The sequence below is a fragment of the Balearica regulorum genome, chromosome 4 (genome assembly GCF_011004875.1).
Source record: "Balearica regulorum gibbericeps isolate bBalReg1 chromosome 4, bBalReg1.pri, whole genome shotgun sequence".
NCBI lineage: Eukaryota > Metazoa > Chordata > Aves > Gruiformes > Gruidae > Balearica > Balearica regulorum.
Genome location: NC_046187.1, coordinates 79,228,910 through 79,254,238, shown reverse-complemented (window position 1 = coordinate 79,254,238; position 25,329 = coordinate 79,228,910). Strand labels below are relative to the sequence as shown.

The window sequence follows — 25,329 nt, the reverse complement described above, 5'->3', positions numbered from 1 at the left end:
ATGGACTTTTTAGTAAGACTTGCTGCAATAGGACAAGGGGCCATGGTTTTAAACTAAAAGAGGGGAAATTCAGACTAGATATACGGAAGAAATTTTTTACGCTGAGAATGGTGAGGCACTGGAGCAGGTTGCCCAGAGAGGTGGTAGATGCCTCATCCCTGGAAACATTCAAGGTCAGGTTGGACGGGGCTCTGAGCAGCCTGGGCTGGTTGAAGATGTCCCTGCTCATTGCAGGGGGGATGGACTAGATGGCCTTTAAAGGTCCCTTCCATCCCAAACCATGCCATGATTCCAGTCTGTGATTCTACGGTGTGAGCTTGGCACACCAAGCAGCGCAAAGCAGGTTGCTGTGGAGTTCACAAAGCTGAAACACCCATCAGAGCCACGACGAAAACACGCAGAGGACGGTAATTTCTTTAGGCAGCAACAGCATCTGCTGTACCTGCGCCCTACCTGCTCCTATACTGCTAAAGCAATGAGTAATTGCAAATATTCTGGTAGCGATGTCAGTTCTGAGAACTAAGACGTGGAAAAAGGCACCTAAGTGCTATTATGTTACAAGAAATGGATTTGTACTGCTGCTTGCCAACAGAATTAAGGAGAATAATAATTATTCACATCATTTGCAGAATGGGTCTGGATCAAATAGGGTAAGTCACAGTCGATAAAGACAATTAATTAACAAAAAAGGAGAATTCTGGAATGGCTCCTTAGGTCTTGTTCATCCAGCTTTTGGGATGGTAACGCTGATATTCTCAGAGCATTCAGCAGGACATGTACAAATTGGTACGAGTTTGTTTATTTCTAGAGCCCAACACAAATTAAGATAGCAGTGTGTCACCAGCTCTTCTAAAGAACTTGGTAGGCTTTGTAAAAGCATGTTTGGAAGCGCGTCATGGGGAGAGCTATCTAATAGCAGAATACTTCTGGAATTGTCTTTACTGAGGGCTTGGATAAAGAGCAATAAAATATAAAATTCTTACTTCTTCTGTCAGAGTTACCTGCAGAAAAAGAAAACAAAAGTCTCTTAGCACCAAAGAAATATACATTTTAATAAGTCAGGAAGGATCAAAGACCAAGACAGTAACAAATTTAGTAACTCTCACCATCTTCCTTTAAAACACCACCTACAAAGCCAGGATGTTAAAACAAATTTCAGCCTTCACTCAGTAATAAGGAAAAAGGAACAAACCGCAAATTTTTATCAGCAGAGCAGGGAGCTGAAGCTGAGCTATAACATCGATAAACACAACCTATTGCTCTTAATCGGTAACACAGTCTGTTTAAGCCTATAACCAGCAAGTCACTGGTGTAATTCATCAGCACTTAAATATTAAGAGATAACACTCGTGCATCATTTTTAAAGAGTGGCTGAGCCAAGAGTTCAATTCAGAGCAGTTGGGCTCAGGGATGGGGACGATGAGCACTCAAGGAAAGCCTCTACCTGCTGTTTTGGGTGTCTCATCTAGAGGAAACCAGAAGAAACTCATGCCAATGAGAGCACAGCCCAGCTCTCCTGCTGCAACGCCCCTGTTTTACGCGCGAAGAGCTGCAGCACGGGGTTGAGGACAATCTTGTTAGGTTCAGAAAAGCAGGAGCTGCCTGTACAACATGTAACTCTCATGCAGCGTCTTCAGCCCCTGTCTCTGTCTTGAGTACCACTTAATTCTTCCAGGGCTGATATCCAAATTTCCCATTAAGATTAATGGCAAGGGCAGCCCTAAAATTAATTTTGCTCCTTGACAAATTACTTGCAATAAAGAAAGAATCAGATTGGTCATTTGTTCTGGGGACTGACATGCATCTGGCCTCAGTGGTGCAACGGCCAACGTGTCATGGAGTACAACCAAGGGAATTCACCAAAACCAGTAACCCAAGTCATAAAAAAAGTAGCAAAACCACAAAAATGATAAATTCAGTCCCCTGCCAGCAGACATTGTATTACAAAATCCAGATCGTAGCAGTGCTTAAATTTTTTGCCTCCATCAATCCCATTCGAAGGCTACGTGTATTCTAAACTTGCACCGTGCACGTATTTAAGGTTACTCTGGACTCCTACATTCTGCTAAAAAGCCTCGAGGATTTCTGTTTGAAAGGAAGCTGGACAAGCTTGGGGATGGCAGGACACTGAGAAGGTTGGGTCGCAAACTTCCTTCAGCCACAACCCTTCCTATGCTGGCAGCAAAGACAACTTCACTGCAGCTTCACGGGCCCAGAGGAAGAGGGCACACACCTCTCACTGATGTGAAGAGGGCTTTAAGCACCCCACACCCCATATCCCTTGAGAAATTTATTCTGAAGGAATGTACACTTGACATCTCCCTGCATTAACCTCAGTATTACCTTCTTTCAGTCTTTTCTACCCCACCACCAAGTTACCCATCCTGTTTTTCCATGACATCCTGCACTGCCAAGGCTTTCACTATAAGCTCTGGCAGGCACTGCTATGTAACTGCTGTCACTCAGAGGCATGTCGTATCAAAGCTGGGTCTCAAACCACGCAGCTAGGAAGAGTCACAGATCAGCTAAGATTTCTGGTCACCTTAGCCTCTTTTTGCTCGTAACCTACATCAAGCGGCCAAACTACATTCTTAGAGGCCACTTCTACAATGGACGAAGAGGGCAATGACAGCAGGATGGCACTAGAGACAGCTCTTGCTCATCCAGACCTTTCAAAGATTAAAGTAGTCCATGTAATGGGGAAAAAACTGATAATGTAAGCGTAGAAACGCAGAATGGTTTGGGTTGGAAGATCAAAGATTATCTAGTCCAACCCCCCAGCCATGGGCAGGCAGATCTTTAACTAGCCCAGGTTGCCCAAAGCCCCATCCAACCTGGGCTTGAACACTTCCAGAGAGGGGTCATCCACTCCACCTCGGCATATGCAAGACTGAGATGTCCAGCACATGGAACCCTGTGCTCAACAAGGTCTCACCGCGTTGTTCCTGGTGCTCACACCGCGGTGGAGAGAGCACCTTTGGGTGGTTTATCAAACCATGTGTGGCTTGTGTCTGCAAGAAGTTTGGCAACCATCAAGCGGAGCATATACATTACCCTACCAGATGGGCCAGCACCATCCTACCACACCGTCCTTCATCCCCAATTTGACTAATTTTGGATAATGAGCCAACTTACTGGCTTTTCCCAGGAGCTAGATCTCACCCCTGGCTGGCCACCTCTAGTCTAAGCCTTACATCCTTTGGGACAGGGACTGCCTTGTTGTGTGTGTGCTTGTACAGTGCCAAAACTCGTGGCTCGGGTCCATGGTGGCTACCAAAATACAAATACATGCAGCGACACTCAGGATAACCCAAGCTCTGCAGCTGAGCAGCAACCCAGAGTGATTTACTGCTGTTGCCTACACAGACCCATTACGGATCAACTTTTCAGCCAGCACCTGGGAGCTGTGAAGCACTAGCCTCGTTTCACACTCTGGAAACCACAAAAAGTGATGAAATTAATCTGTGACAAAAGTGGAATGAGATCCTAGGGTGCCCCAGCATCTTGGCAAGATGCCCAGAGCTTCGGTAGGATAAATTTCTTCTGATCTGGTCACCTCAGGGAGTTACATTATTTCGTATCACCATGGAATTAGCCCTAAAGTGTCTTCTCATTCCCTTTTCTTCAGCAAAACAAAAGAGCAAAGAAACAAACCCGGAGGCAGGGTGGCCTGGAGAAGAAGAGGTAAAGGAGATGCCTACCATTGTGGGCAGCAGAAGAGGTCTCTTGCGTTGTCGCCGTCGCACTGAAATTCCTCTCCGTCGTCTCCGCTTCTGTGCTGGGGAGAGCGGTGCGTGGAGCAGACGGCGTCACGCTGGGGAGCAGGGAGGTGGCTGGAGGCAAGGGCACGGTTGTCCCCAGGGTGGAGGTGTCGGGGCTGACAGTGGTGGTGTTGGGGGAGATCCTGGTGGCCGTGGTTGTAGGTGGCTTTGATGCCACGGTAGAAACAGTCACTGGAGTGCTAACGTTGAGCCTGTTTGCTCTCGTTGTAGTTCCACCCTCAGGACCTGCTGTAGGAGCTTTGGTGGGGCTCCTGGGGGAGGTGGGCACTGTCATGAGTGGCTCTGTGAGAGGAGAAAGCACAAGGGAACCTCCATGAGATACCTTCCTGCAACACTGGAGATGCTGGAGATTCGCACGACTGTAACTACAAGGATAAAACAGCCAAAAAACCCCAAGTCCAGGACAGGGAATGCTTTGCACAGCACGGTGATGCACGCCCTATGACAGCAGGTAACTTCCATATGTATTATGATATCGAGGAGGTGCAAAGATTTGAGCCCCTGTAAGAGAGGATCAATATTTATATTGATTTCTAAGCACCTGCAGCCCATCACACTCCTTTTGACACTTTATATTACAGTTAAGCGGAGGGTAGAAGGGGTAAGTCACTAAGCACCCGAGCACTTACTCCTTGGATTCTAAAGATGGTTTAGGGACAAAAGACAGGAGTGTAGTTTACCTGTTGTAACGTTGTTAGCACCTACGCTTATCAGGCCACTTCCGAGCAAAAGGAGAAAGAACCACAAATCCATGTTGCCCTGGGGAAGAGAGCAAAGAACAGTCACTTAAACCCTCATGCAACATTATCCCAAAAGAATTCAAAGTGGGGACGCTGCTGTGCATCTGGGGTGTGTAGGGCTGGAAGGGAGGAGCAAACGTGTGGCTGGGAAGGATTATTGGTACGGTCATACGTTCCCAAGGGGAGAGAGAGCGCAGGGAGGGATCCCAGTCTGGTGGACCAGCAAAGGCGACCAGAGGTGAAGCAGGGAATGGGTGAACTGTGGGAGAGCATGAAAATCCAGACGGAGGAACGAGCTACGAAGCTGAGCACCAAAGATAAGTACCCGGTCTCAAAGAGAATTAATAATGTGTTCCTATAACTGTCTGCAAACGAGCGTACTTTGAGCAAACCAAAATGCAATACATGTGAAGATCACGGCAAGGAACTTTGGTGCAAAATGTCCCGGAACGGGAGGCAGGGAAGATGGAGAGGTCAGCTCCTCCTGCCAGCAGTGCCCAGCGGATCCCTGCTGTCTCACTGACGGTCCTGCCTGCTCCTGGGTGTGGGCAGAACACCCGCGCAGGGCCGGGCTCAGCTCCATTCAAACCCCATCAGATTCCCTGCACGTGCGGACGAAACAAATACCGTTAAATCATAATACAAGATCATCTGCAAGCGTAGGCTGCGCATTCGTTGTACTGTACGTTTCTTCCCAGGAAACGTCCTGCAGAATTACAGGAGGATGACATCAGTAAAGTTGTTTCCCGTAGACTTTCTCCCCCAGCCCTTTTAAATTCAGGGTTTTAACGGTGATTTCTTTCCTCTGCAGACCTCGAAAAGCTCCTGAGAAATAAGTATGGTTATCTCCTCCCAAACAGATATGGATCCAGAGGCTCAGGCAAACGACAGCGAGATGTGAGACGTCATCGTCCTGGCCAGAAGAGAGCCCAAAGCTGCCAAGCCCCAGACCAGCACACGGCCCCGGGGCCTCCCAAGGATGGGCCAGCATCTCGCATCTGCCAGAGCGCTCGGAGACAGCTCTGCTACGTGCCATCGACCGGCAGCTGCCTTACGACTCTCTCCTGTCCTTCAGGCTTTTGTCATGCGTCCAGTTGCATCTTCAGCATCTCCTGGGAGAAGGCTGCGAGATCTCGCCGCCAAGTCAACTCGACACGCTGCCAAGAAAGGGTTTTATTCCCGATACGAGGTCTAAGCCTCCCCCTCTTAAATACATCTCCTGTTGTTTGTTCTCGTTCTATTTATTTAAATCTGCTTCAATCTAGACCCGTCCCAAGCTCCGGGCAAAAGGACAACACTGAAGTCATCAACGCGCTGGAAACGATATCAGAAATACAAGATCCTCCCCACCCCACCCAGGAGTATCCTCCCACCAGCACCACCCACTTACATGTTTTTCCTCCCCCCCCCAAAAGAAAACTTGGCAAAAATCGAACTTACTCAGTGACCAAAAGGTCAGACAAACCCTGAACCAGACGGAAAACCAAGCTCCAGAGATAAGAGCTTTCCTTCGGCTCCCTCCGCGGCCGGCCCTGCTGCTGCTGCAAGCGGGGCAGGGCTTTCTCCAAGGGGTCCCACTGGTGCGAGCAGCCAACTTTCCAGAGGGTTTCATCACCGGTTAAAATATCTGACTGGATGAATTCGAACTGATTCAGCCCTCCTGCCACTGGCGAGAACGGGACTGGTCCTGCAACGCCTCCCCGGGGCTCTGCTCCAGGGTGGGATGTCCGGAAAACCCACAACCGGTAGGGTTTTGATGGCAGGCTCCGCTCTTGGAGCTTGTTGAGGCCACTTAACAAGCAATCACACTGTGGAGCTGGGACGGTCCTAAACCAAAGAGGTTTTCCACCCCCGCAGTGTAGGAAAGGGAGCTTGTGTCCTCCCTATGTTTAATTGCAACTGGGAAGCAGACGAAGCTGCGCTGCCAGCGAGAAGGAAAGCAGGAGACAGATCCTCAGAGCATCCCACTGCAGAAACCCACAGAAATTGGGTGCTCCTCGTGATGGGACTCGTGTGCGAAGATAAACGGAACCTTAGCCCGTGCTGAATCTCCAACAAACGCAGCAGCGGCACTGAGATGCTCCTGAAACCTCGCAGGGACTGAGGAAGGCGCCAAGGTCTCGCCATCGCAACCGCTTCCCTTGTCGGGAACCCATCACTACCACAACAAGGAAACAATAATATGGCAAAGGGAAAGACCTGGCTCTTCTGCAAGCACTAGCAGGAAAAAAAGCAACTGTTTGCTGTGTTTTGATGAATATTTGTATAGAAACGCCATTCTCGTAGGTGGATGTGTCTCCTTTCCTCTTTCCCCTGACCCCTTTCTCAAAACGAGAGCTCCCATTCATTTGGGATCATGTTCCTATGGGATCCCGTTCCTTTGGGATTCCCACAGCTATGCCAGCACTAGCTCCGCAGCAGCAGTTTGCCCCAGGAGCAGACAAATGAGTCGCTAACGGGGATGCTCCCTCTGCGCTGGCATCCTACCGGCTCCTCACACCAAGGTCTTGCTCCTCACCGCCTGGCCCATCATTAACCGATCATTGGAAAAACCATATGGATGTTAATCTCTTCAAGCCTTTCTTAATGGCTTCAAGGATCTTTTCAGCCGGCTGCTCCAGCTCTTGCAGCTCAAATACCAGGGGAATGATAATTTGCTCATGGTCACTCAGCAAAGGGGTGGTAGAGCTGGGGCTGGACCCCAGGGGACCCGGTTCCTCTTCCATCTGTGCTCCCTGGAGTCCTTTGGAGAAAGTTAAGGAAGGAAAGACCGATGGGTTAGCCCATACCGACCCCACATCTCCTTCCTAAGGCCAACAGCCAAATGTCCCGTTGGATCTCTGCCCCATCCTCAACGTATTTTCCCTTGGTATCAAAAGCAGGACATGGAGAGTAGGTGGAAGGAAGTAAAAGCTGTGGATGCCCTCTTCTTTCTGCCCTCCGTTACGGGGAAGTAACCCACATACAACAGAAGACCTTGGGCTCCTTTCCACAACCGTGACTGCTATACGGACGAGAGCTACGGGGGATTCCTGGACCGGCCACAGGTACTGGCTGCAAAACCCGTTTGGGATGGTGGGATGATCATAGAATCATTTCGGTTGGAAAAGACCCTTAAGATCATCAAGTCCAACCACTGATGCAGGTCCCTCCTTCGCTGAGCCAGCAGCGCAGCTCCGATGCCCTGGGATTACATCAGCGGGCAGGCAGCTGCTTGCCTTTGAAACCCCCTTGACATTACATTTCATAAGTTCATCGATCATTGAGCGGATCGTGTTAGGAGGAAAGGGTCGGCATGGGGAGAGAATACCGAATTTCCCCACGCCTTGCCCCGTTTTCGTGAAGAAAACTGGATGCAGGCAGTCTGCGCGGATCCTGAGTTTTTATGGCTTTATTACTGCGAGTGTCAAAAGAAACAGGATGCCGGGCAGCCCCGAGAGCATCCCGGCTTGCTGTGCGGATCATTACACAAAAATCCCGGGAGCTGCTCCTGTGACCGGCAATCAGCTGCCAGCGCCGCTTTATCACCTTAAAACCGGATCTGGAGCAGAGAGCAAGCGAAAGAGCCCTGCGCAAGGGGAAGGCCGTGCCAGCCCAGCTCCCGGCTCCCAGCCCCTGCTATTAAACACTCCCTATTCCCAAACGCAGTATAAATAAATGCCAGCGGTACGCCGTTACCCGCTTCTTAACATAAAAGGCCTCGAGAGTCCTACCCCAAAGCTGGAGAAACCCGAGTCTCCCTTCCCCCTCGGCTCCCTCCCTGCTGGTTTCGGAAACGGAGAGGAAATACTTGTAATGTTATCAACATAAACACAGCTCTTGGCCGGCTGCAACATCCTGCGAGCTCTGCAGAAAAACACCCTGACGTCACGGCGCCGGCTCTGCCGAGGAGAAAGGAGCCGGCTTCGGCACCGCTGCCCCGGCGGGTCGGGATGCTCAGCATCGCGTCTTCGTTTTAAACCTTCGCTTTCAAAAATCAGGGTTAGAAACCTGAATAAATAACTGCTACCGGTGTTTCCAGCAATATTTTATTTATATATATATATATATATAGAGAGAGAGAGAGAGAGGGTGCACATGCATTGCGCTCTCCCATACACTGCTTGGGAGCTTCCTATAGGAAAGGCTGGGTTTTAGGCTGCAGGACGTATGTTTTAAAATAAACGGATCTTGTCAAGATGATTGATGCTGGGGAGGGGTAAAAAAGGAAATAATCTCTTTATAAAGTAATAAGTGGCTTAAAAACGGCCCTTGTGCGTGCTGCTGCTGGAGGGGGGTTTGGCTGCAGGACCACCTCCCCGTGCTTCCAGAAAGCAAAGAATTAATATTCAGTGCTGCAGAAACTGCCCAGATCCTACCCGGATACAGCCCTCTGCAATCAAAGGCAGGATTTACCCCCACCTCTGACATATTCCTGATTCCTGGAAAATGAGGCAATCTTTTTCTATGTGCAAGGAGGACACACGACCCGAATTCCACCCGGCTTTCCGGGACCCCAGAAACCACCGCTGCTGTCTGTAGGATGCTAAAATGTAGTGCCTCGACCGAGACCACCCGCCTGCCTTGTACTGGCCCCAACCAGAGTGAAAAATAAAAAAAAAATTGTTTAGTTTTCTTCTGGTTTTTGGCAGGGAAGAGGGCAGAACTGGGAGTAAGGTTAGCGTTTGCACCGGTTAGCTCTTTGAAGCGGCTCACAGTAGGACGAGAGCACGCACGAGCATAAAGAAAGGGGAAAAAGGTCTTTATTTTTTTTTCCTTTTCGGTGGCAGCAAGCCATCAGCATGGCTCATCCGCCCTGGAAAACAAACCTGCTGTTCCCTCTCCTCCTCCCTGCTCCTTTTAAATCCCGTTCGTGGTTTCCCAGCCTCTTGCTGGAGCCGTGATCCGCGGCAGAGGAGAGCTGCCCACGGGCTCGTCCGATGGCAGAGCGATTTCACCAACACTGGGTTCTCCTTCTCCGTAACCCCAAACCTCTCACGTTGGATGAGATGCAAAGGGCGTAAAAATAACGATCAGGATGAGCCCCGCTGCTGGGAGCTCTGCAACGCCTACTCGCCCGTGGGAAATCACCCGGGGACCAAGCGCCTTGCAGGACGGCTCCTTGAGCTGTGCGTGGACTTCTTCTCTTCTTCAACATCACGCAAGGAGCTGCGTTGGCTCCGAACTGCGTTGGGACGGCTAACGGGGGGTAGGTCATCTCCTGCACCAGAGCTGTGGCTCGCTGGCCATCGCTGTTGAGTTTAGGGAGGGAAAAGGGTTTTGTTGCACTAAAATGAAGTGACTAATTCCTCGCATGTGTCTCCGAAGCTGAAACGAGGCTTTGATGTGTCACTGAACATTCTTCCCCCACCCCACCCTCTGCTTTTCCACTCTTCAACAGAAAAGATGAATCACAGCAACCATTCACCCTTTCTGAAAATCTACTTCATACTTTTTTCTTTTTTTTTTTTTTTTTGGCTTTTAAATAAACAGGCGGCTTCCACACGAGTGACAGCCGCTGTAACGAACGGCACGTGAGGAGGAGGACAAGCCTGCGGTAAGGGCTTGGGGTTTTGCTTTCTCCACCTGCCCAATCTTCAACAAATCACCACTTTCCTGCACTTCAATATTTACTCACGGCACAGTTTGGGTTGGAAGGGACCTTCAAAGATCAACTAGTTCCAACCCCCTGCCATGGGCAGGGACACCCTCCACTAGCCCAGGTTGCCCAAAGCCCCATCCAACCTGGCCTTGAACACTGCCAGGGAGCCAGGGGCAGCCACAGCTTCTCTGGGCAACCTGGGCCAGGGCCTCAGCACCCTCACAGGGAAGGATTTCTGCCTCCCATCTCATCTCCATCTCCCCTCCTGCAGCTTCAGGCCATTCCCCTTGGCCTGTCACTCCCTGCCCTTGTCACCAGTCCCTCTCCAGCTTTCCTGGAGCCCCTGTAGGGACTGGAAGGGGCTCTAAGGTCCCCCTGGAGCCTTCTCTTCTCCAGGCTGAACAAGCCCAACTCTCTCAGCCTGTCTCCATAGCAGAGGTGCTCCAGCCCTCGGATCATTTTCGTGGCCCTCAGTCCAACAGGCAAACACACAGTCCTCTTTCAAAGAGCAACATCATCATATGTGCATGGAGGGAACCCAACCCTACTTCACCTGGCTTTCTGGGTGTCCAGAAATAGCTAGAGCTGTTAGGATGATGTTAAAAACTGCTGGCCTGAACTAGGATCAGTGTTCCTCGTTGAGGTAATCTATAGTGAGATATTAGTCTATCCCGTGCTGATCAGGCAGGTTCTCAAAGCACGCACTGGCAGCAGCAGTGGGTGTGAAACCATTGTGGGTGAGTGTAGAGAGGATCAGGTGTTCACCAGCCAGAACTTGGAAGAAGGTTCCCCAAGGTCCCGGTGCCCTCTGTGATTCTGTAACTTGCTGTCCTGCAAACTTTCAGAAGGCAAACCTGCTGGGATTTGAGCTCATAGCGGAGAAAGATAACATCCAGCACTGAGAAGGAGACCCCTACGCTATGGAGGATGTTTTTCAGGATCCCACCAGTGTCCCTCCAGCTCTACGCTGGTGTTCAGTGAACCAGTTACTGCACGCTGCAACAGCCCTTTGCTGTGTACGAGACAACCCTCTCCTCCTAGGAGCCACTAACAAAGAGCCACAAAGCTGCTCAGAGGAAATGACCCCATGATGGACTCCTCTGAACGACCCTGGAGCATCTCAAGACTGATACGTGAGCCTCCTAGAAGAGCCTCAAGACTAGGGAGTTATTATCTCATTTAGAGGATAGAAAAATTAAACTGATGAGGCTTTAAGCGAAAAAACCACCAGAGAACACCACCAATGAACGTGGGTGCTTAAATAATCCAGACACGAAACAGTTCAGGCTCCTACAGAGATGCAGAAATGTTGACTATAGATATTTGTCCTTCATAGCTCATCATGCCAGTTCTTAGTTTTCTGTATTGCCTTGCTTTTAGGAAAGAAACCACTCTCTGTATGTTAAAAATACTAACAGAGAGACTCAATGGTCTCACGCTAAAAATACAGAAATAAAAGCAGAAGATGTCGGCTCCATCCCTGGCTATTGGTGGCACATCTAAGACCAAGGCGCTCAATGATCTCCAGTCCTTGCCCATCGAGCTGCACGGACGGGCACGCCTGGCCGCACCGCTGGCACAGCAAGTGGAGTCACCGTCTGGAAGCCTCCTCAGTGCCTCAGAGGGGAAGAGCTACAAATACGTCCAATTATTTTCCAATAATAATTTTCCTAATAACCCTCATAATTAGGACAGGTTTAATTTGCCCTCAGCCACTCTTTTCTGCTGGCGCCGTGGCTGTCTGATCATGGGAGCATGTGCTGGTTGCTCTTGCCATGCTCACCATGCGCAGAAGAAACTGGGATGGGTTGGGGAATAATTTGTGGAGGGAAAAAGAAAGGGATGAAGAGTTTCTTGGACCTGTAGCAATGGAGAATGACCAGCTGGAGAGGGTTTCCGTAAGGACATGGCATCAAGGAGCATCGAGGCGGGACAGGTAAAAGCTGAGAGAAGGTGAAGTCCTAAGAAAAAGAAGAGTGGTGAGCCAAGGCCAAGGGAGATGCCAGCTCAGGGAGGATGAAGATGAAGATGAAGGACTGACTCTGAGCCTCGACCAGGAGGAAGGCACTGGGGATGGAGGGTTTTGCTGCAGGCCAGGCTGGTGAGGGACGGCGGGGCAGCAGGAACTGCGTTCCAAAGGGGAAAGGGAGGCGAGACCTCCTTCAGGGGTAATTAAAATGGATCTGCTGAAGCAACGCCTCCAGAGCTTGTAAAAACCCCTGGCTATTGGGAGACCACAACACACGGTCTCCCGGTGTGCTTCTCCCCACGGGATGGGCATCGCAGCTGCAGTTTGGTGCTGGGAAATGGAGAGTAACTGCCCGAAAGGCTCAAGTGAAGCTGGTTCACCTCATTATTCAACATAATGAATTAATAAATCAATTTTTTTAAAAAGTCAAGTCATACAGGAATATATTTCTTTAAACATTCCATTTTAGGGTTTCCCCTTCTTTGTCCCAGACATTGTTTGTAACGTGTACAAAGAAAACATGTTCGCATACCAGCTACGAAAAGGACCGGTTGCTTTTGATTGAAGAGTGAGGATGAAGCATGGCCGTTATTTAGCATAACAACATCCCTACCGAGCAACATGCCTTTCGGAGAGCGAGCGAACGGTACGTGGGGAGGAGAAAGAAGGTTTTAAAAAAATAAATTAAAAAAAAAAAAAAAATAAAGCCCAGCTTTTGGGCTCAGTCCCTTCTGCAGGATCAAGCCGAGACCAAGCCAGGAACCGGAGCATTCGGGCAGCGAGTGGTCGGAGCATCCTACTTAAAACAAAGGTGTCGGAGGGGATCATTCGCATGACAGCCTTAAAACCTCATTACAGAGGCTAAGCTCCAATTAAAACGCATGCGTTCGGTCATGCAGCTTAATCGCTGGTTGTGCTTACCCTGAAATCCGCCCGGGACACCTGTAGGGTGCGGGGAGCAGCCAGCCCGTCCCACGGAGCAGCCCCTGGGCTAAGAAAGTGCCGTGGATCCGTAAAATCACCGATTTACCTGCGGTAATTCTGCACCGCTGCTCGGTTCAGCCCTGTTGCCACAGTAACACTTCTGGTGTAGCCGAGATCACTGATTATGAAACTAGAAAAAAAATCAGAGGCTGCTAATTAGGATATACTCCAGTTCTCAAAAAGCTCCATATTAATGACATTACGATTGCGAGCTCCCGGAAAATAAAGACGCCAGAAAGCATCACCTCGGTCAGCATCGGTGGCCGCTGCCAGCCGCTTTTTGGGTCTTTTTATATATGGGTCTTAAAATTCAGCTTGCAAATTCCCTGTAAATTTGGCTTGTTTTCCTTCTCTTTAAACAAATGTGCAAGACTCAGTAGAACAGTCTTTACTCTTTACATACATTTGCATGTATTAGAATGGAAAAAAAGGGTCGAGGACGATGTACAAATGGCGATAGCCGGAGCGGGGCGAGGGATGCATCCCCTGCATCTCGCATTAACTGCGTTTCTGTCGCAGTTTGCCAGAGAAAGAAACCAAAATCACAGTTTTACCAGTGGCTGCAAGGGTCTATAAATGAGGTTTGCAAATGAGGGGAACCGGAGTTGCAAACGTTTTCTTCTCTGACTCTGCTGTTCCAGTGCCAAAAGCATTTTGAGGCACGACTTCTGCCACAGGCTTCAAGCTGAAAAGTCTGACTGGGAGCAGTTGTGCTGCCAGACACAAGTGTTTTTCAACACAACCTGCAAATAAGATACCGGAGCGTATTTCCAGGCAAAAGGAAAATGGGCTGACAGGTATTTCTGGAGCCGCAAACCCAGAGCGATGCTGCTTTAAAAAGTCAGCTCATCCAAATGCCTTAATTTTTCCATTTTCGTTGCATGATGAATCTACCGAAAGGATGAAATGGTGATAAATAAGTGGGGCCAAGGACCAAAACTGAGTTAATAGCTTATAATATTCACTACTGCAATGGCAGCCTCTGCATTTCTCCATCATCCAGGGCCACCCCACGATGCACAGCCCGGCTGCTTGACTTCAGGCCAAGACCGCCGGGCTGTGACGCCCCGACCCAGACACGCAGCAGAATTTCTGGGCTGTGACTTTATATCCCTCTGTGTCAGCATACAGGATTTCAGAAGCTGGAGCTAAAACTTTTGGTCCAAGAAAGGAGAGAAGGGTTGTCCCCTGAAAGCGCCTTGTTGCCTTGTAAAATAAATGTCCAAACCCACAGAATAATCAGCTGGTGACCTAGAGACTTCAGCGACCACCCGGCTGATAGTAACGATGCTGTTTGTCCGAGTATCTTTTGCCCAGCCGAAGGTCATCACAAAAACAAGCTGCACTGTAAATGCAAAGGGCTGCTGAAGCTCTCATCCAGGTTGCAGGTGAAATCTGGATCAAAAAGCAACGCTGCAAGTTCTGACACAGCTGCCGGAGGTATTAAAAGCTGGAGCAATGGTAGATCATATGTGACCCACCAGAAAATAAAAAAAGGAGCAACCACTCTTTGGCCATCCCAATTTATGGAAAGTATCCCAGTCCCTACTTCTTAAATTAGTAGAAATAACTGGAGAAAAAAAATACTATATATATAGAAAGCCTCTGAATGCTGCAGGGCTGTAGCACAGGCAACGGGGATTTCACATCCCCAGCAAGAGCCGACGGCACCCGCCAGCGAAGCACAGCCCAAAAGCATGGAGGGGCTTTCCAAAAGACAATGCTAGCCCAACCGCTGGATGGAGCTGCTAGCAATTACCCTCCCACAGCCTAATTACGCTTCAGCAGCTCCTGGTTTGAGGGATGAACGCTGGCAATTCAGCTGATGACTCGGGTTAAGGGCTCTTCCCCAGGCTGCCCCAGGATCGGTGCTGCACCGCTGTCTATAATCCTTTCCTATCAAGGCTGAAAAGCAAAGTGCTTGGAGAAAAATTGAGGAATCGCTTTTTTCCCCCATCTGAGGCACAAAAAGAAGTGAGATGCAGTTTTTTCTTTAGCAACATCACCTAAAGTCTCAAAGGTGCGGTCCCCCCCCCCGGCTCGCGATTGCATGAATCGGTCTCTTCTCTCATTCAGCAGTAATACTGGGGATTTGCGAGGTGTTGCCTTAATTGCTAATAATGTGATTTATTATCTGGAAACAAGGCAAAGGGCTGATCTCGTATGCCAAGACATCCACCGACCACAACATAAGATCAACTGGCCAAGCACGAGGGCACCCCAGTCCCAGGCAGACGGGAACTGCCACGTTAATAAAACCAGTGGGATCCAGCTGCCATCGATAGTTTAGCTGGAGGCATTATTTCTAACCTTTTAATAGGCTTATTTACAGGAATTAGTCCTTTAATGCCGTGTGCTCGTGTATATAGTACAGTATAAGCCGGTTCGATGCGACCACAGAGAGAACATTTGCTTATGTGAGCAATTAGGGAAATTATTGCCAATTAGAGGGAGTGCAGGTAGGAGCAGCTGGGAGGGAGGCTGTCCAAGAGGAGGGATGTGAAGCTGACGTGAGTGGAAAGTTCGCTGGGAACATAAATATCCCGGCAGAAAGGAGTCTGCACCCAGACAGCTGTATCCTCAGCAATTCCCACGTGGGAAAAGATCACGGGGTCAGCAGAGTTTTGGGGTGAGCCCCATTATCATTCACGCTGTCGGCATTTCGAGCAGATCGGTCTCCCAAACATTTCTCCTCACCAGCCCACACCCCTGAAAAAGGACCCAAATCCATCTGCCTCCAGTGGCTCTATTTCCACTTCCCATCTTTTTTTTTTTTTTAATTTTCCATCTATTTTTTTTCATTTTCCATCTATTTTTTTCCATCTCTTTTCTTTTCCATCTTTCATGCCCAAGAGGGGTGTCCTCGTCCAAGAAGAAGCGATGCTGTAGGCACAGGTTTTCGAGTCACACCAACAAGCCGGGCATCTTCTATCATTACTACTGCTATAAACCTACTACATATATAAAACTATTATAAACCTGATATCACAAAACTATTATATATTATATATATTGCAATAAACCTATTATAAGCCTGATTGCTATAAACCTATCTCCTGCTGACACAAGGTTACGCAAACTGAAATGAACTTTGTCTTAACACGGTGGGGACAAGCCCCTGCAGCCCCCAGACATGCCAACACAAAACCTAATGCTGAAAATAATTAAAATGCAGTTCTGAAAATAATTAAAATGAAGTTTCTTATCCTTAAAGTGATTAAACAACAGCCTGGGACGACTAACTTCTAGCGCTCCCTTGTTATTCACAATTCATTCTCTATTTTAATCTCCCCAACAAAAGGCTGAACTCTAACGTATTATTGTCAGCGAGGGCTTTTATCATCAGCCTTCGAAACGGTCAAGGCATGGGAGAGAACAATGACTCTCACAGGAGAATAAATACAATCTAAACAAAAATACCCTGTTGCTAAGGTTTAAATCAGCCTTTTTTTTCGGGCACAGCTGGGTAGCTGGGAATCCCGGTGCCACCCTATATAAAAAACCAGGGGAGAATTAGGACTCGGAAAAGGGAAAATAACCTGACACTCAGCCCCGTTGTGTTTTTCCCTCCAGGATGGCATTTAAAATACGAATATCACGTAGGGGACTTTAAACCAAAGCCAGCAGCTGGAGCACGCTGTGTTTGCAACACACGATGTTCTACCTAAGCCCATGAAGTGCTCCAACCTCTGCAGCTCTGGGCTTCATGTCTTGCTCCAGCAAGGGCAGGAGGTGAACCATGACCAAAGACCTCCATGGTGAAACCCTGAGGTCATTGCAGCGCTGATGGCTGAGATGTTCACGAGCTCAGCGGATGGCCGCTGGAATGATCTGTGTCACAGGGCTGGACGGCGTCATTGTCAGCACGGCAAAAGGGACGATGGAGAAGATGGAGGAGCAAGCTCTCCTGGAGCAAAATGGCCCATGGAGATGCTGGCTACCTTGCCCGCACAGCCACGGCGCAGATGTTGGGAACATCCAGCTGGGACCTCCTCTCAAGGAAAGTCCCAGCCCAAACCGCAACGATTTCTCTTATGAAACCAACCCCAAAAGCAACCGCAGAGGACCGTGTGGTTTCTACATCCTTAGCCAAGGGAGCAGCACCTGCTTGTGGGGTTCAGTAGAGAAATCCCCTTCCCCAGCGATGGTATGGAAAGGAACTGAGTTTGGCCCTGGTGTCCTCCCCACCAAACACAGCTGCTGGCTTTGCAGCAAGGGTTTCCAGCAGCAAAGTGGCTCCAGGGTCAAGAGTGGCCACAGGGCCAGGAAAGCCACAGCCAACAGCCCGGGCAAGGTGACACAGTGTAGAAGGTCGGGCAAGAGGACACCAGAGCCATGGTAGCCCAGAGAGGCCACCAGCCTCCCCAACCAGCCCATCTTCCTCTCCTCTAGATGGAGCTCCAGGAGAAGCCCGAGATCCCTCCCCAAAACGAAGGTGGATGCATCCCACCATCTCCAAGCACCATCTCCTGACCTTCAGCTTGGCGCTAGAAAAAAGGTCAAGTTTGCCATGGTAATTTTGTGAAAATCAACGAATCATCAGATTAATTACTCCCTCCCGCAACACAGCAGTAAACCAGCCTGGATGCTTGTCACAGCAAATCATACTCAAGGTACAGAGCCCCCCTAAAATAATTTTCCCCTCCTTCAGCGGGTCAATTCTCAGCCCAAAAACCTCTCAGAAGCCTGGAAGAGCTGCTGCTGCGATCAGGCACAACGGGGCACGGCAGCAGCGGTGGTGGCCAGGAATGACTTCTCTGAAAAGTTCAGAGGTTTTATTTGCACTGGGACCATAAATATTTTTGCACACACATAAGCAGCGGATAAGCGGCGTATCTTGGCAATTTCACGTGAAAAAAAAAAAAAAACCACCAACCAAAAAACCCCTCCAGAAAACGGGAATTTCAAGCTTCCTCCATGACACCAGCCTGGACGCGTAACAGAGAGAGAACAGAGTCAAGGTGACGCTGGGGTTCAGTTTTTATGGCCCATTCTGGTTTTTTTGCCGATAAACAAGGTCTCCTTGAGCAGGCATTAAATATCACCTTGTGTCACTTCGATTTTAGTGATATTCAAACAAACATTAAAAGGCTACGACAGAGCTCAAATCCCCCCGTACTGGGCACCTAGGCCAAACAGCCATCAAAATTATGTGAAATTAAATTAATTTCGAACCTATGCGGAATGACGGAGCTCTCCACTCAGGTTAAATATTTTGATTTCAATAGCAATGCATTGGGTAGCAACAGAGATATCCCCATCTTTCAAAGTCTTTGCTGTCCCAGCCTTTTCAAAAGGCTTTGAAAAGCAGCTTTCCCACAAAAACACCCATTTCCATCACGCCCTGGCTAGGAGCATAATACACAGAAGGCTCCTCAGTATCGCCGTTAAATAAGAGACCCCCCTAACCAGGCATTAAATGGTACAGGAGCTCGCACACAACAACAGAGAGCGCTTTCTGTAGCAGCTTGTTGCTGCAAAAATACAAGACAAAGTCTGTTGCTGAAGACCAAGACGGTATTTGCGGCGCGGTGGCCCAGCCTAACAAACTCATCTCGTTTTTGTAGCATCACGGCATGGTTTAGGTTGGAAGGGACCTTCAAAGATCGTCTCATCCAACCCCCCTGCCATGGGCAGGGACACCCTCCACTAGACCACGTTGCCCAAAGCCCCATCCAACCTGGCCTTGAACACTGCCAGGGAGCCAGGGGCAGCCACAGCTTCTCTGGGCAACCTGGGCCAGGGCCTCAGCACCCTCACAGGGAAGGATTTCTGCCTCCCATCTCATCTCCATCTCCCCTCCTGCAGCTTCAGGCCATTCCCCTTGGCCTGTCACTCCCTGCCCTTGTCACCAGTCCCTCTCCAACTTTCCTGGAGCCCCTGTAGGGACTGGAAGGGGCTCTAAGGTCTCCCCGCAGCCTTCTCTTCTCCAGGCTGAACAAGCCCAACTCTCTCAGCCTGTCTCCATAGCAGAGGTGCTCCAGCCCTCGCATCATCTCCGTGGCCTCCTCTGGACTCGCTCCAACAGCTCCATGTCCTTCTTGTCCTGGGGACCCCAGAGCTGGGGAGTACTGGGGGACTCCAGTACTGCAGGGAGGTCCCACCAGAGCGGAGTAGAGGGGCAGAATCCCCTCCCTCGACCTGCTGGTCACGCTGCTGGGGATGCAGCCCAGGACACAGTTGGCTGGGTTGTAAGCACATGTTGCTGGGTCATTTTTCACCTACCAACACCCCCGAGTCCCTCTCCTCAGGGCTGTTCTCAATTGCCTCATCCCCAGCCTGTACGGATACTGGGGGCTGCCCCAACCCATGTGCAGAACCTTGCGCTTGGTCTTGTTGAACCTCAGGAGGTTCACACGGGCCCACTCCTCAAGCCTGTCAAGGACTCTCAGGACGGCATCCCTTCCCTCTAGCAAATCACCTGCACCACTCAGCTTGGTGCCATTGGCTTTGACTCCATGAAGTGCAGCCTGCTGAAGACCAGGGGCCAACCTGGCTCAAATCCCCCCTGTTCATAGAATCATAGAATGGTTTGGGTTGGAAGGGACCTGAAAGCCCATCCAGTTCCAACCCCCTGCCATGGGCAGGGACACCCTCCACTAGCCCAGGTTGCCCAAAGCCTCATCCAACCTCACCTTAAACACTGCCCCTTAGTCCAAACCAAGTCCAGTCCCATCAAGTCCAGTCCTTCAGTGACACACGTTCATCTCTGAGCTGTGCCCTGCCCAAAGTCAGACACTCAGCATTTCTAGATGATTTATCTCTGGGTTTGATTCATCCCAAGCAAGCGATGTTGCACCCCAAGCCATCCTGTGCTTGTACAGCAGCGGGGTGAGAGGAGAAGAGGAGTGGTCATTTGAAGATCCCCCCACCAATGTTGCCGTAACCAAATGCAAGGATGCACCAAACAGGATGGAGAAGAAGAGATGTCACTTTGGGAGGTGCACAAGGGTTGAAACAGAGTCCTACAGATGGAAAAGGGGCAACATCCAATACGTACACAAAGCAAGACGGATGCTACAAGTGGTCAGTAGATTGCAGGGCTATTTTTGGTCATTTTTACCTTAATAGTACCTTCACGGTAAGGCACTGTTCTCAAAATGCACAGACTCCAAATAATTTCAGTAATCCAGACATCATTTCCTGGAGTGCCTTAACGTAAATGTGAACTGCACGGTGGAGTGCTTGCACCAGGTCTCCGACCAGCCTCCACTCCTGTCCTCTCCACAGCTTTACAGGTGTCCTACAGCTTCTCGATGTGATTTAGCTGGCTTTAAAAAACAAGTTCTCCAGATGTTATGGGATCCCTTTATATCTTCTTTATATCCCTGGTGCTCTGCTGTAAGGATGCTTGTACAGTTATAAGGTTGGATGCTGACTCTTCCCCCTCTTCAGCTCTGGTGTAGAGCATGAGCAACAGGAAAGGCAGACTCGGAAGCTTTGGAAAACATGGTGGCATCTTCATTCTCAATTAATTAATTATCCCACAGTAGCTCAAGGAAGGGTTTAGCTCTGAAGTGCCTGCTGGTTGTCAGCTGGACAAACCCCCGTGTGTCTCCACCACCCCTTTGCAGAGGCTTCCAGCATGCTCACGAGTGCCATTTTGACCACCTCCCAGCTCCAACAACAGCTTCAACTCCCGGTGAAGACAACAGGCACAGCTCGACCTCTAAAGCCGATTTTGCACCATTTGAAAAGACATGCTCTGGAAAGGGAGAGCGGGACAGCCCTCGCTTTTTCCAGGTGGCCTTTCTCAGGAGCAGAAGGGCATTTCAGGTGTGGGATGCTCTTAAAGCAGCCGGAGGAACCAGTTATAAATAGCAGATGCCGAGATACTCATTAAGAGTCAAGCAAGGAACATCAGCGGTGGGGTGACTTGTAATCCTTGCTGGTGTGGATTGGAATTAAAATTAATGAGTTAGAAATAAATGGCTAGCTATCCTGACTCGCACCCCAACACGTCGCTGACTATGAGATTGACGCATAGACAGAATTAATCCAATATCATTTTCCCCCTGACCTGTTTGGGCATGGAGATAAGGCCCACAAAAACCATCTCCCAAGATCCAACACGATGCCACTGCCATCGGCCGGTTTACATCCCCATCACTGCTTCTTCCCCTGCCCCTGAGGACACTTTGAGGGACAGAAGAAGCAGTAACATCTCTGAAAGCTGCTTTAGTACAAAGGGAAAGACCCATTCACCCGGAGGGAAGGGAAGTTTGGGGTGAGCAGGTTCAAGGATGCAGCTACTGCTGAGCAGCTTTAACTCCTTCTCATCCCAGATTAGCTCCTCGGAACTCACCAGTGGCAAAGCTGTTTGACTTGCTGGAAAGATGTCACATTTGTGTGTCACGCTAAACATCTGTGCTTTTAAGCCCAGGATTTTCAGATCAGATCTAAGTGTTTGGAGGGGGGAAAAACAACACAAACTGTCTGTTACAGGAGTTTCACTGAACAGAGACACCATTATTTCTTCCTCCCCATCCCCCATGTCACCCCTCCTCTTCTCCCTCTACAGGCAAAGCGGTTCAACAGATTTCAGGAAAATGCAGAGAAAAAAAAATATTGTACGTTTTCTGTGGTCAGTGTTTTCCTATTAAGTCAGAGAGGAGCTACCAGAAACACAGAGTGCAGGTGGCATCTCCTCACCATTGCAGGGAAGTACCTGACTTGAGATCTCGAGTTTGAGGACCAGGTCAATGGTTCCACCATCATGCAGCTTTCTGGGACAGGCACCCGTGCAGCCAGCCCTGGGATCAACCATCATCCCTAAACCACATCAGATCCTGTACCAAAAGCACTCAAACCCAACTGGACCTTTCCTGCCAACCAAGGACATACTCAGCCTTGGAGAGGTGGATTCCTCATTGGGAAGGTCAGCAGAAAGGCTGATGACAAAAAGGTCATCTCCAGTACAGATCCCAAAGGCTTTAGTTGTGCCAGTAAGTTGTAGAGCAAACAGATGGAGCCATGCAACAAGATATGGCTTGGTGGTCCAAGATAATTTAATTTGTTAAGCTATGGCTTATCTCCCACCAGCAGAAAACTCTCCGAGAAAGTAGAAAAGAAATCCCCCCAAGCCGTAAGTGCCCTCACAGGGTTACTGCTCTGGTGGGGTTGCATGAAAAGAAGTGAAAGGTTAGCACAGAAATATGTCACAGAATTAACCTGCAGGATGAAGAGGTGCCCACCACTCTCTGGGAAAAGCTGACAGAGAATCAGAGGAGTGGTGGGAATAACATTACATCAGATGTCCCAGGTGGACTCAGTCATAGAATCACAGACTGGTTTGGGTGGGCAGGGACCTCACAGCCCATCCAGTTCCAACCCCCCTGCCATGGGCAGGGACACCCTCCACTAGCCCAGGTTGCCCAAAGCCCCATCCAACCTGGCCTTGAACACTGCCAGGGAGCCAGGGGCAGCCACAGCTTCTCTGGGCAACCTGGGCCAGGGCCTCAGCACCCTCACAGGGAAGGATTTCTGCCTCCCATCCCATCTCCATCTCCCCTCCTGCAGCTTCAGGCCATTCCCCTTGGCCTGTCACTCCCTGCCCTTGTCACCAGCCCCTCTCCAGCTTTCCTGGAGCCCCTGTAGGGACTGGAAGGGGCTCTCAGGTCTCCCTGGAGCCTTCTCTTCTCCAGGCTGAACAAGCCCAGCTCTCTCAGCCTGTCTCCATAGCAGAGGTGCTCCAGCCCTCGGATCATCTCCATGGCCTCCTCTGGACTTGATTCAACAGGTCCAAGTCCAACCAGGGCAACTTTTTTACATCATCACATCAGAGTGCTGCACACGCTGCTCTTTTGGTAGGTCCAGACATGAGGGTGGAACCAGCTCAGTTACCAAGGAGGAGCTTCTCAGGTGACCAGTGCAATCGCAGGAGACGCGGTCTGTGCTTCTGGTCTGATCCCCCACCAAAGGGTCACCCAACATCCCACCATCAGGGTAATCTCATCTGCCTCACCATTTTTGTTCTCTCTCTTCTCACTTAGTTTTCCCACTTAGGTCTCACTGTGGTGCTGGGGACATTTTAACATGGACATAAGCCATAGAATGAGTTCTTATCCTTTGAGATCTTCAGAAGCCATCTGGACATTGTCTTGGGCAACTGGATCTTGGTAGCCCTGCTTGAGCAGGGGGTTTGGACCAGATGATCTCCAGATGTCCCTTGCTACCTCAATCACTCTGTGATTCTGTGAATTAGCACTACAAAACCTTCATGCTGCTTTTCTAGCATAGAGCCCCTCCAAGATCACTCTCACTAGCTCCACCATCAAGCAGCAGAAGTTAGCTGTAATGAAGGCTCTTGGTGGGCTCAGGCACCACTTCCAGCTATTTTGGATCTCTCTGATGAAGGTGTGGCAGCACTCACAATCCAAGTAGAGAAGGTAAGTCAAATCATCACTATCTTCCTTTACAGATGGCAGACTCAGCTATAGAAACATTAAGCAGCTTGCCAAGAGGTCCCACTGGCTGTCTCCTGGCATCCACCAGAGCATCCCCACAGCTCAGGGTCAGCCCCAACTGGAGCAGACTGTGTCCCCACTGCCCAGCACTGTGCCTGGCTTGTCCCTGGGTCCCACAATGACCTCATGGCCCAACAGCATCTTCACGCGTGGGCATTTTTTGCTTCTTTTCCATTTCAAAAGGCCTGACATATTACAAGAGCTGTGATGCAGCACACCAAAATTGGGGGTTTAACAGCTTGGCAGGTGAAGAGATGAGTCACAAAAGTACAGGGACATACAGGGCCATTTAATCGCAAAAGCCCTGCAGCAACCGGAGAACTTGAAGGGAAACCTGGTGCCTTTTGTTGACATCGAGTGGGTTCCTGGAGCAAAGTATTCCCCAAACCACACCTCCGGTACAAGGAACTGCTCGCTCGCCATGATGGGCAGCCAGGGTGCCAGCGGGGAAGCAGGTGACAAGCTGGGCAGCCAAAGACAGCGAGGTGTCCCGAGTCCCAGCCTTTGGTCTTTACCATCATCTACATCTTTCCTTGCTGCACAGAAGCTTCAGCTTCTGGGAGCCAGCTACTTTTTCCACTTTTTTGTGTGTCTTGCTGTGTACCCACCTTCCCTCTCCCGGCCCCAGGGAGTTGCCATTCAGCCTCTTTCCACCTCTTTTATAGAGGAAACCAGGATCAAAGGAGGCTCCTGGGCGGAAGTGGTGAGCCTCTGATGCGAAAGGGCAGTAACCGGAGAGGTGGCAGCAAAGAGATGCAATAACAGGCACGGGGGGGCTGAGAAAATTGAGGGGTCGCTCCTTTGTGCTGGAGCTTCTGGCCATGTAACCTGAACGCCAGCGCAGAAGATGCTGAGAAGCAGAAGAAGGAGAGAAAAGAAGACCTAAGTTTGGATTAATGAAAGAACTGGATGACAGAATAAAAGGGTGAGCTCCTACTTCGCTTCTACTTAGTGTCGTTGCACTGGGTCATCCTCAAATGACCCTCATGTTTTACTGGAAGAAGCAAATTTGATTTAAAGTGTTAGCCTGGAAGACCTTTGGTTGCACTAGATGAAAGATGCTCTACTTGGGAAGTGAAGCAACCATAACGAGGAGCTAAGTCCCTGCTGAGCCGAGCCCCGGCATTCCTGCAAAATGGACTAACAGAAGTGGCCTTTTTTTCCTTCCTTTTCCCCAGCAAGACTGCAAAACGAAAAGCATCTCCAGCATTTGGTTATCCCATGCCTACCAGCAACATCTGTGGTTTGGGTGGAAGAAGAACTTAAGGTTTCCAATGCAACTTCATACCCTCCACACATGTCCATCTATCTCCCATGTGGTTTTTGGAGCAAAATCCACGTTAAGGCAGGCAGAAGTGCATTTTTATTATTTTTTTTTTTATGGATCCTTTGTATTGCTTTGATCCTAAGTGCTCTTTAGCAGCTCTGGGAGGACAGGTCCCAGCCTGCTGTTTGCTCGTATAGCGAGGCAGAGAAGAATGCTCCCAGGGTTGTGCATCGCTTCGCTTGCGGATGTTCAAAGCTGTCTGTTAATGCGGGCCATATCATCCCAGCTGTTTTCAAGCAGGCCTCCTCATGTAGTCATGATGGCCTCGAGTCAGTTAAAGGCAGGGCCCAAGCTATGTTTACCTTGGCATCTGATTGCCAACGCTCTGGCTTCCAGAGTCCTCCTATTTCCTCCTTGAGTAATTAGTAGCCTGTCAGTGGGGAGAGAAGGAATGAGGAACTTTACTCCATTATTGCTGTGTCTTTTGCCACTGTTGACAAAGCCTTGTCCATGCTCAACAATTGTAGTTTGTCACAGCAT

General features: G+C 49.7%; 1 protein-coding gene across 6 annotated transcripts in view; it reads right to left on the bottom strand.

Moving 5' to 3' along the window:
- The window catches only part of PTPRA (protein tyrosine phosphatase receptor type A), a 127,663-nt gene that overhangs the window by 24,322 nt on the left and 78,012 nt on the right, over positions 1 to 25,329 (bottom strand). For 2 of the 6 annotated variants that reach the window (XM_075752810.1, XM_075752812.1), the window contains 3 exons: positions 4,463 to 4,541; positions 3,702 to 4,064; positions 984 to 1,001 (listed from right to left, as the gene is read on the bottom strand). In XM_075752810.1, coding sequence (XP_075608925.1) covers positions 984 to 1,001; positions 3,702 to 4,064; positions 4,463 to 4,541 — 460 coding nt within the window. Of the gene's footprint in view, positions 1 to 983; positions 1,002 to 3,701; positions 4,065 to 4,462; positions 4,542 to 9,578; positions 9,709 to 12,993; positions 13,187 to 25,329 lie in introns of those variants that run through there. The other 4 variants (XM_075752813.1, XM_075752808.1, XM_075752809.1 and 1 more) reach the window with 4 other exon arrangements.